We start from the raw sequence: 10,908 nt of genomic DNA, 5'->3' as shown, positions 1-10,908 counted from the left end.
CTTATAAGTGTGCTGCTGGTTTCTACTGCCCAAGTGCAGCACCCTGCACTTATCAGTGTTGAAGTGCATCCTGTTTTTGCTAGCCCACCCCTGTAACCTATCCAAGCCTTGCTGCAATCTTTCCCTCCCTACCAGCATGCTCACCTCACCCCAAATTTTGGTATCATCAGCGAATTTAAACAGGTTGCATTTCACCCCGTCATCCAAATCGCTGATGAAGAAATTGAATAGCGCAGGCCCAAGGACCGAGCCCTGGGGGACTCCGCTGCCCACTTCTCCCCAGGTTGAATATGACCCAACCACCACCACCCTCTGAGTACGACCCTTCAGCAATCTGCAATCCATCTGACTATGTAGGCATCACTGCTTCAGTCGCCTAGTTTTTTAATGAGGATGGGGTGAGAGATGGTGGCAGAAGTGGGTGGTATACAGGGAGATTGTTGAACTGGATATCTTTAGAGCAAAGGTTCCCAACCTTGGGGCACAACCCAAATTAGGGTTGCTGGGGATGCGCAGTAGGGTCGTATTGGCCCTGTGGAGCTGGGCAGAGCGGCCGCGGCCCCATCCCCTCTTGCAGGGCGGCTGTGGTTTGGCCTGCCCTCCAGCTGTGGTTTGGCCTGCCCTCCAGCCCCTTGTTAAGGGGGCCCTGCACTGGCTGATTTGCCCCCAGCCCTGTACCTCTCTAGGGTCAGCTCTGGGTCGGGGGGGAGTCCTATTTTGGGGTCATGGCAAGCAAAGGCTGGGAACCACTGCTCTAGAGTGGTCTGTTCCCTATTCAGTATCGTCCCTGCATCCACCAAGAAAGCAAAGTGGACTTGATCAAGAGTAATATGCTATACAAATCACCCCAGGTGGGACATGAACCCATAATCTCTGGTTTAGGAGGCCAATGACTTATCCATTAGGCATGAAGACATAAGCCTACATTATTATGAAATTATGCTACCATTCCTGGCAGTATTGGAGAATGTGGCAGAACTTCTTGGAGTCTTATTGCTTGGTTGTAAAATTTTAAGAGTGCACTGGCTGCTTGAAGAAATTTTTAGGAATTGTCAGATTGAATCAAACTTACCTTCCACCTCTCCCAGTAGCCCATCTTTGACAACAGTCAGCACCGGGTCTTTCAGAGGAAGGTGCAAGACACCAGTCTTGAGTGAGTCTGCTTCCTCAACAGGCTCCATTCTGATGTCTTGTGGGTAGAGACTGGCTTCAGCCCTGAAGACTGAGGCTTGTTTTTTTCTGGAATTCCTATTGCTGCAAAAGATAGCTACTGGCTATTCTTGTTATGCAATCCTGCTATGAACCTTGTCCTTCAAGGAGTCTTTTGTTCATGGTGTGTTTTATATTGCAGCATAACGCCTACACCTCTGGGAGAAGGGAAGAGTACCACAACAATGGGCCTTGCTCAGGCTCTTGGAGCTCATCTGCACCAAAATGTCTTTGCCTGTGTCCGGCAGCCTTCTCAGGGGCCAACTTTTGGCATAAAAGGTACAAGTGGGCAGGGTCTTACTGCTGGTAGACTGTGCTGGATTGAAGTTGTGTGGGAAAGGTCACTGGCAAATGCTTAGAAATGTCATGTATCTTGAGGGACTGTTTTCTGTTCTCTCAGGATAATCCCCAATGATATCATCTAGGGGAGGGGTCGACAACTGGGGGTACATGTACCGCTTGGGGAGGCCCTAGGGGGTATGTGTGGGTGGGCAGGGATGGAGCATGGCCACCCCACACCACCACCTCCCAGGACAGGACAGGGTGGGGGTGGGAGGGGTGAGGGCAGTGGTGCCCGTTTCTGGGCCGCACAGGTGCTGCCCGGCTGGCTGGTGCAGGGGTAGTTCACACGAGGCAGCTGCCACCACCACCCTGCGCTGATGCTGCTCCGCATCTGGCCATGTGGCATCCCCCTGGCTCCGCATCCAGCAGGTGGGAGTACACTTATTAAAAAAAAGTGTTGAAATCCCCTCATCTAGGGTTTCACTTTGTATATGAAAAGAGAATTAAATCCCTCTAGAAGGGATGCAGCCTTTGACTATACTTATTGTTTTCTGGGTTATAACCAGCCTGGTCCAATAATCAAGACTTATTTTCAAAAGTCTTTAAGTAAGTATTCTTTGATCTCACTGCATGCTAAGGAGACATAAGACTATCTGGCTGATGATGACTTCCTTCCTCTGCCTTTTTGCAGGTGGAGCTGCAGGAGGTGGCTATTCTCAAGTTATCCCCATGGAGGAGGTAATTTTGGCTCATGGCCCTACTGTATGTAATGCCCAGCCCTAGATAGACAGAGACTGTGGTCAGTTAACATGGAAACCTTGTGTAGAGGCAGATGCATCTGTCTAAAAAAAGAGTGTAGAGCTTTTTCCACAGAGCTGTAATATATATGCTCCAGTACAAAGCACAAGGACAGATACATAGTGTGCTGTTGTGAAGTTCCAGGATTGTTGTACAGGGCTAGGAACTGAGACAACTGTATCCCATGGGGCTGTTGCCACTTTAACTACAGTGGCCAGGGCCCTTGGTGTGAATACAGCTGTGCCCGCAGGGAGAGGTTTTGCTGACAGCTACGGCAGCCCCCGTGAAATGACTGGAGCTGTCCTCTGCCATCAGGGCTGCATCCCTGTGGGGTGTTTTGATGGTAGAACTGCACTGTCTGTGTCCCTCACCAACGTAGCTCTGCCCTCAGAGCCCTTGGCATGTGCACACAAGTGAAGTTCTCCTCCCAGCCCAGCTGTGGACCTCTGCATGCTTCAGACTGACCAGTTCCCTGTTCTTCCATGGCTCATCTGCAAAATGAGGATAATGAAGACTCTCTTTTGTAAAATACTGTGGTGCTTAAAGTACCAGAATATTAAGTAGTGGTCCTGGCACTTGTGGATTCTATCAGTAATGTATTCTGTGGATTTAGATTTGACTCTTCCAGATTATTAATTGCAATGGAAAGGGAAATTTGAAAAGCAGAAATGTGAAGACACAGAGGTGTTTGTGGGCAACACATTAGTCAGGAATACTGCAGTGTTAAATGGAAGCAGCTACATTACACAGATAGCATAATTGAGTTGGGGTGAGAAGGCCCCTCGCTCTGCAGCATTGGTGTTATGTTTTGTATCATGTGCTTGAAATATATTAGCACATTAGAGGGAATTTAAAAAGGATTAGGAGAGGTGATGAGGGGGGAGCTGGGATAAATTTATGTAGCACGTCCACAAAATATATAAATAAAGGCAGAGATTGATATAAAGTGGTGCTGAGGGGCCTATCAGTGGATTTGACGGCAAAAATCACCTCCCAAAAGGCTGTGGAGGCACTGTCACTTGGACCAGTTATCTAGATTAGCCAAAACACTAATCTGAGCCCAACACAAGGAACTTGGATGGCTCTGGGAGGGGGCTAGTTATTTCTATAGACTATGCTATTTCTGACCTGAAAGGCAGAGACCTACAAGACCAGAATATACGATTTTTCTAAAAATCAGTACATTCCTCCCTTCCCCCCACTTCTTGCCTCCCCCTTCTAAGCAGCAGATCTCTGGAGTCATTCATCATGCCACAGATGCTGAGACACTGATGGACATAACTTGGAAACAAGCTCTTCCTGGCCTGACTGTTAGCCAGCAGAGAGGTTTAAAATGAAGGCTACAAAACTGGACAGCAAGAGGTCATTTGGTTTTAGTGAACCAGCATTATTTCAGCATATGGCTGTGCTGCCTCTGTTTTTGCTGTCTGGTCACTTAGGTCTCAGTCTCTGGCTTTAAGGCCTTTGTAGGTCCTGCCTGTTTTCTGACTTTCCTAAAGCTGTCTTCTTCCTTCATCTCTCTCTTGTTGTAGCTAGGTCTTGCAGCCCCTCCTCTTCATCTCCAGGTTTATGCTCAAGACGAGAAGAAAGGGCTATAAATCTCAAATGCCTATACTCTATCTACACTGTAGTCCTAGCAGTGTCTATAATTGAACTCAAGCTAGCTTTAAACTAGTTGACCTGGGAGCTGATAGCAGTATAATTGCAGTAGCACAGAACTCAGCATTGGCTTCTGAAACCACTGTAGAAGCTGAATGCTTGGTTATTGTGCATGTCCTGAGCTCTTTGTTACTGCATCTAGGCTGTCGGCATCACCTGAGCTAGCCTGGGTCAGAAAATCCTAGCTACAATGGCTGCAGCCTAGACAGCCTATGTTGCACAGCTCTGAAATGCAAGAACAACTAAAGCAATAGTACTGTGTTGTGCCATCAGCTGCTTGACTCTTGAAGACCTGGCAGAACTGAAGGAAATGACTTGCAGTGGTCTAGGAAAGCTTTTATTTGAATGCTGCATTCTGGGAGTTGTAGAAATGTGGGGGAGGTGTTTTCTGTTTAGACAAATTCTATCTCCTGCTCCACATACTGTGCTGAGTGATTTCCCCACCCCCTGTACCACCGCTATGAATATTTCTCTTTCCATCTGACTGTAATAAATGAGAATTAAATAAGGGTGATATGATTGGTGTCTCCTTTTTTTCCTTTGTTTTCCCCCTCCTAGTTTAACCTCCACCTTACTGGTGACATCCATGCTATCACTGCAGCCAGTAACCTGGTAGCTGCTGCTATCGATGCTCGTATATTCCATGAGCTGACCCAGACTGATCAGGTAAAACACAGTGCAAGCAATTCCTTTCTTTAGTGCACTGAACACAGTAAATTATGTCAAGATTTATTGGATATCCTGCAGCTGCTAATTTTGCATCTTGTTTTACAAGGCTCTTTATACCCGCTTGGTGCCTCTGATCAATGGAATTAGGCAGTTCTCTGATATTCAGATCCGGAGACTGCAGGTGAGTTGATCAACCCTGTTTGATGTCTAGTGCTTTTTTGTAGGCCTCTCATTTGCATAGGGAAAGAGGAATGACAAAAGCCTTCTGTTGCCCTGTTGGGCAGTTGGTAGTCATTATTTATGCAGTGAGCTAAAATGTGCTCACTTCTTTACAACGCATATGAGCTGTGACACAGCCTCTTCCTTGAGGAAGAGCTGATCTCATGTTATACGTTGTCGTGTATAAGTGAATGAGGAATGTGTGTGTGGGGTGGGGGGAATGGAAGAAACAAGGGCTGCTTATTAGTGGCTCCTGTTATCCAGTGACCTTGGTGCAATGCCAGATAGAAATAAGGGCAGTTCCTAACCCTGAAGACCCTATGCAATTAGATGGTCACAGCTGAAGATGACATTTCCTGCTGGGGTAATTATTGTGACTGCAGGCCAGAACAGTCATTTAAAAATACAGCATGCAGAACAGGAATAATTGGAAATCCTGGAACAGGGGTTGGTACAAATTGGGCAGAGGTGGGAGAAGGATCTTTTTATTACATATTCTTTTGTGTCAGCTTTTATCTAGAAAGTTCCTGAATACGTGAACAGCTGTGTCCTTTAAATGATCTGCAGACCCTAGGATGTAAATGGGACAGGTTTTTTTGCCACATGTGTTGCTGGTCTGTAGAAATTCCATTCCAGGGTGAAATTTTCTGCTGGTTAATCCATTACAATAGCCCGAAGCATGCTAGACCCACCCACAAGTCTGAGGCTGCTCATGCAGAATGAGTTACAGCGATTCCCATTATGTAGGTATATAATACAGTCCATTTGGAGTCCAGAGCAGGCTGACTAAAGTCGGAATTTGTTAAATAGCTGCAGCATCCCCACCAGGTGAGACTGATGTTTTGAGTCCCAGGCCCAGTCTTTCCTCATCCACTGAACTGGCAATGTGCATAACGTTGCCTGGTGTTCCTGGCATGCTGCGCAGAGTTGTATTCTGTCCTCATTTATCACAGTTCAAGTCACTGCAACATGGTGACATGAAGGGGATGCTGACACTGCAGAAAGGAATCCTCTCTGCCCTGCTTCTACAGAGTTGCAGGACTGTACCATCTAGGTAATGGATTCGCTGGTTCATAATTCAGTTCAATTATTTTCCACATTCCTATGCTTGAATTTGAACCGGTCTTCCTGAAATAATTTCTCTCTCAATTAAGTAATTTGGCAAATTGCCCATCCTCTCAATATGTTCCTGTTCTTGAAGCAGTACTTTCTGGGATGCTGACAGCCTTGTGACTAGATTGTTTAATGCTTCCTTTGTGCCACGTTAACTAGCATGCCGAAAGCCGTGTGCTTTTAATGCTTAACAGCCGTGTGCAGTGACCCCAGGCAAAGTAATGAGAAATGGGTATAGACACGCAAGACTAATGATCAGAATGCAGTGCATAACGGTGAACTTTGCACAGTTTCTATAGGGATGCTGAGCAAGAGATCTCTCTGGTTTGAAATGTCTCTGGATGCCTTCCACCTGGGACCTTGACACTTGCTCTGGTGGAAGGAAGGGATTTTATGGTGTGTAGTACTTTCACAGTTACTTAGTAGCCTTCTCAGTTTGCAGGTACAAATGGATGTTCCCATCCTTTGGTTAGAGCAGTGGTTCTCAACCTTGTTAGGCTCAGGGCACTCCTCCTTGGACTTGGTGTGCTGCTTATAAAATGCCAGCTCTTAATTTTCACTCATTTTTTGACTATGAAAAAATGGCAATGTTTCTATTGTAAAGAACGCAGAAAGATCACAATAGATCAGAATTTTTTAATATTGTGGATTCCTATTTGAAATCATTGGGTTATCTTGTGAATCATGTTTGCACACCTAACTGCTAACATTGCATTGCATCCCATGGCACCCCTGAAAGGATCTCAGGACACCCCAGGGTGCCACAGTACCGTGATTGAGAATCACTGGCTTAGAAGAAATGCAGAGAAGTGCCCTCTATTCCTTTAATCTCTGAAAATAGGGGAAATAGCTGCTGATGGCTAATTGTTTAATAAATAATTGTTTCTGTAAACTTGGCCTGTCATTTTTTTAAATCTTTTTCCTTCCCAGAAATTGGGTATTAGGAAAATGGAACCCACGACCTTGACAGAGGAAGAGATGCACAAATTTGTCAGACTGGATATTGATCCGACTACTATTACATGGCAAAGAGGTACCAGAACAAGATGAACGGTTTTGATTGGGAAACATGAAAAGATTGGAGGGTGGGGTGGAGGGGTCTGAGTCTGCATGTGGTGCTTTAGAGATGGAAGTGAGGCCCAGCCGTTGCTGGTATAAAGACTTGAGCTCCGGTCAGACTTAGCTTATCAGAGCATGTTCACATTTCTGATTTTGCTAGCAGGTCAATGCGAGAACAATAGATTGGCAACCCGTGGTTAGCTGCCCCATTTCCCTCCCATGCAGAAAAGGGGGAGGAGTGCCTAGTGCAGCATTATGAGACCAGATTCAGTTTACTGTCCTGTTGCAGACTTCTGTATGAGCAAGTCATTTAGCTCCAGGTTTTTAAGGGCATTTAGTCCACATCTGGATGCAGGTAGTGTCTCACGGGATTTGCAGAAATGCCTGAGTGGGTGTGTAAAACTCCATGGATTTCAATGGGCCTGAGAGTTGATGTGGTTGCTGTCATTTCTGTACTGCAGTATGATGCAGCATTGAACTTCATTCCTTATCAGCCAGTGGGCCAAATGCTCAGCTGCCATAAATAACTGACTTCCATGGAGTTATGAAGACTTGTGGCAGCTGAGCTTTCCTTTCTCAAGATGTTTTAATTTGTTTGTCAGGCACACTGTGGAAATTAATCCAGTCATCCTGTTAACAGCTTTTTTTAAAGCCTTTTCAGGGAGTGATTCCAGCATTGTTGTAGTTTGGTTCAATTACAAATGCTTGGAAATAATGACATTCAATTAATTAAACAATATTTTAATGTAAGAAACAGCATTGTCTGGCTTTTAACTTTCCTTAGAATAACTTTAAACACATAGCTTTATTAGTTAGAATTTATTTACTGCAAGAAATGTTTCAGGTATTGATATCTTAAGTAACTCCTATTAAGCCAATCTTAACTTCTGCATATAGAATTTAATTCAGAAAAGACATTTTCTCTTTTGCATTTGAATATTTGTAGATCAAATCAGAATGCACAAAAATTGAATGTGCATTTTCTTTAACCAACAAAAAATGATCAATCTTTAAAATGCTAATGTATTATGTGCATGTTTCTAGTGCTTCCCATTTTGTAGCCTAAATTTTTGAAAATGAAAGTTTTGTGCTTTGTTTCCTTAATTAAGTGTTGTCTAAACCCAGGTAAGTTACAGTGCTTTAACTACCCTTATGTAGTTGGACAGAGTTACATGCATGTGAAAATCTTTCCTTTCCACCTGGGAATAAGCCAAATTAATGTAACTGCATCTACACTTCAGTGCAACTATTTTGGTTAAAAAAAAAAAAAAATCACCCACCTCTCTCAGATGGTTGTATAAAATATCTGCATGGGGAGCAGGCTTTACTTCCTAATAGTAGTGGAGTTTCAGACTTTATCACTGGTTTTGTAATATAGAGTTTCACCCATTGCAATGCATTCTCCATCTCTGGCAGCCTCAGGGCCCTCTAGCCCAGTGGTTCCCAAATTGTGGGTTGCGATCGCAAATGGCGCTGCACCATCTGTGGATGGGGTCACAGGTGCAGGGCTGTGGGTTGGGAGTGAAAGGCCATGCTGAGGAAAAGTTTGGGAAGCACTGCTCTAGTCACTCCACCTGTCCAGCCTCCAGCTCCTGGTCAATATGTCCTTTCCCTGATCAAGACTTCTCCAGACCAAGGCAAAAACAACGCCAAGTAGAGTACAGGATGAGCATGGTAGGAATAATCACCTTCCTACTATTGCCGTAGAATTGATCTATGACCAATTAAAAAAATTAAACATATACAGGTCAGCAGGACCAGATGATCTTTATCCGAGAGTACTGAAGGAGATGGCTGAAGCCATTGCGGAACCCCTGGTGAAACTCTTCCACAAACTGTGGCGCTCTGGAGAAGGCCCTGAGGACTGGAAGAGGGCCAGTGTTGTAGGCCAATCAGCCTAACATGGGCGACTGGTGCATTTGCCGCCCCCAGCGGCAGTCAGCAACTTGTGGGGGGTCCCCCCACGACCGATCATGCCAATTTGGGAGGGGGGAGCTCCCCCACAGCTGATCACACCGACCCAGAAGTGCACTTTCAGGTGTGCTGCGGCACTTACAGGTTGGTACGATTGGCTGTGGGGCAACCCCCCGCCCCCCCAGTTGGCCAGGGTGGGACCGCGAGGATTGCTTCTCCTGGTGCCCCCACTCCCTGGCCAGTTCTCTCAGGGCGGGGGGGGCACCAGTGCTCTCACCTGCCTGTCACCTAAGCAGGGAATGCTGGCTGTCAGGGGGTGCACGTGCACCCCTGTGCACCCGCTACACATCGTCACTGCAGCCTGACTTCCATCCTAGGGAAATCCTAGAAAAGTTCATCAAGGGGTCTGTCTATAAGCTTGCGGAAGGTAAGATTCTGAATGACAGCCACCATGGCTTCATCACAGGCAAGTCTTGCCTTGCCAACCTCATCTCCTTCTGTGACCAGGTAACTCGCCACCTGGACATGAGAGAGCAAGTTGACATGGTATACCTAGACTTCCACAAGGCCTTTGATCTAGTATCCCACTATGTTGTCACAAGAAAATTGGAGGATTTTGGGCGTAACTGAAAAAGTCAGGTGGGTGAGAAACTGGGTGTAGGACAGAATCCAGAGAGTTGTAGTGAACAGATCTGTGTCATCCTGGCAAGAAGTGGGCAGTGGTGTCCCACAGGGGTCAGAGCTCGGTCCAGTACTTTTCGACATCTTTATTAAAGATTTGGATGTGGGGGTGAAACAAGCTCACTGGCCAAGTTCACGGACGACACCAAGTTATGGGGAAGCATGGTCACGCTTGAAGATAGGCTACAGATACAGGTAGACCTAAACAGGCTAGCAATTTGGGCAGACTGAACTTCATCAGATTCCTATGTCGAGAAATGTAAAGTGCTTCACCTTAGGACGAGCAACCCCCGACACCTACAGGCTTGGCAGCACCAAACTGACTAGCACCACGAATGAAAGGGACCTGGGGTAATAATAGACCACAGTTTGAATATGAGCTGACAATGCCATGCTGTAGCTAGTAGGGCAAATAATACCATGGCATGCATCAATTGATGTATCCCCAGCAAAGCCAAGGAGGTGATTCTTCCATTCTACTCGGCACTGGTGAGACCACAGCTGGAGGACTGCGTCCAGTTCTCAGCACCACACTTTAATGAGGATGTGGACAAGCTTGAGAGAGTCCAGAGAAGAGCCACCCATATGATCAGAGCCTTACACAGCAAGCCATATGAGGAAAGGCTGAGGGACCTGGGACTCTTCAGTCTGAGAAAAGAAGGCTGAGAGGGGACTTGGTAGCAGCTTACTGCTACATTACAGCTCAGTGAGCAACTGTTCACCAGGGCACCCAAGGGGAAAACTAGGAGTAATGGCCACAAACTACTGGAAGACCAATTCAGGCTCAACATTAGGAAAAACTTCTTTACAGTCAGGGTGTCCAGACTGTGGAACAAGCTCCCGCCAGAGGTGGTGCAGTCACCTACCCTGGAAGCCTTCAAGAGGAGACTAGATGGTCACCTCGCTGGTCTCGCCTGACCCCAAATGATCTTTCCTGCGTGGTGCAGTGGGCTGGACCCAATGATCTTCCAAGGTCCTTTCCAGCTGTACAATCTATGAATGTCTGAAATCTTAGTCTCCTTCCCCAAGGGAGGAGTTTTACCAAGATCCAGTTGTCCTCACCTAGGATGTCTCCATCCAGCTTCCTTCCCTCCTCAAGCTGTTTCTTCTGGGATACACCCTTGTTAGCCAGAAGCCCCACAGACAGTCTGCCTTAATTGGGCTGCCAGACCCTTTTTACAGGGACACAGGCCATCCTATTACAGTCTTAAAGCATTATTTATGTTGAAAATAAAAGTCCGTGACCCCCTGCTGCCACCAGTCTGGGTCCTGCTCTGCTCCCCCCCAGTCACCCTTCTGGGTAGT

At 46.3% G+C, this 10,908-nt stretch overlaps 1 protein-coding gene across 1 annotated transcript in view; it reads left to right on the top strand.

Moving 5' to 3' along the window:
* MTHFD1 (methylenetetrahydrofolate dehydrogenase, cyclohydrolase and formyltetrahydrofolate synthetase 1) overlaps positions 1–10,908 on the top strand; it is a 70,689-nt gene that overhangs the window by 33,246 nt on the left and 26,535 nt on the right. The window contains 5 exon segments of the mRNA XM_019550839.1: positions 1,352–1,488; positions 2,183–2,229; positions 4,507–4,614; positions 4,724–4,798; positions 6,880–6,982. Coding sequence (XP_019406384.1) covers positions 1,352–1,488; positions 2,183–2,229; positions 4,507–4,614; positions 4,724–4,798; positions 6,880–6,982 — 470 coding nt within the window.

The sequence above is a fragment of the Crocodylus porosus genome, unplaced genomic scaffold, assembly GCF_001723895.1.
Source record: "Crocodylus porosus isolate Cpor-Errol unplaced genomic scaffold, CroPor_comp1, whole genome shotgun sequence".
Taxonomy (NCBI): domain Eukaryota; kingdom Metazoa; phylum Chordata; order Crocodylia; family Crocodylidae; genus Crocodylus; species Crocodylus porosus.
The sequence above is the reverse complement of the archived record's forward strand: the minus strand, read 5'-3'. Positions and strand labels throughout refer to the sequence as shown.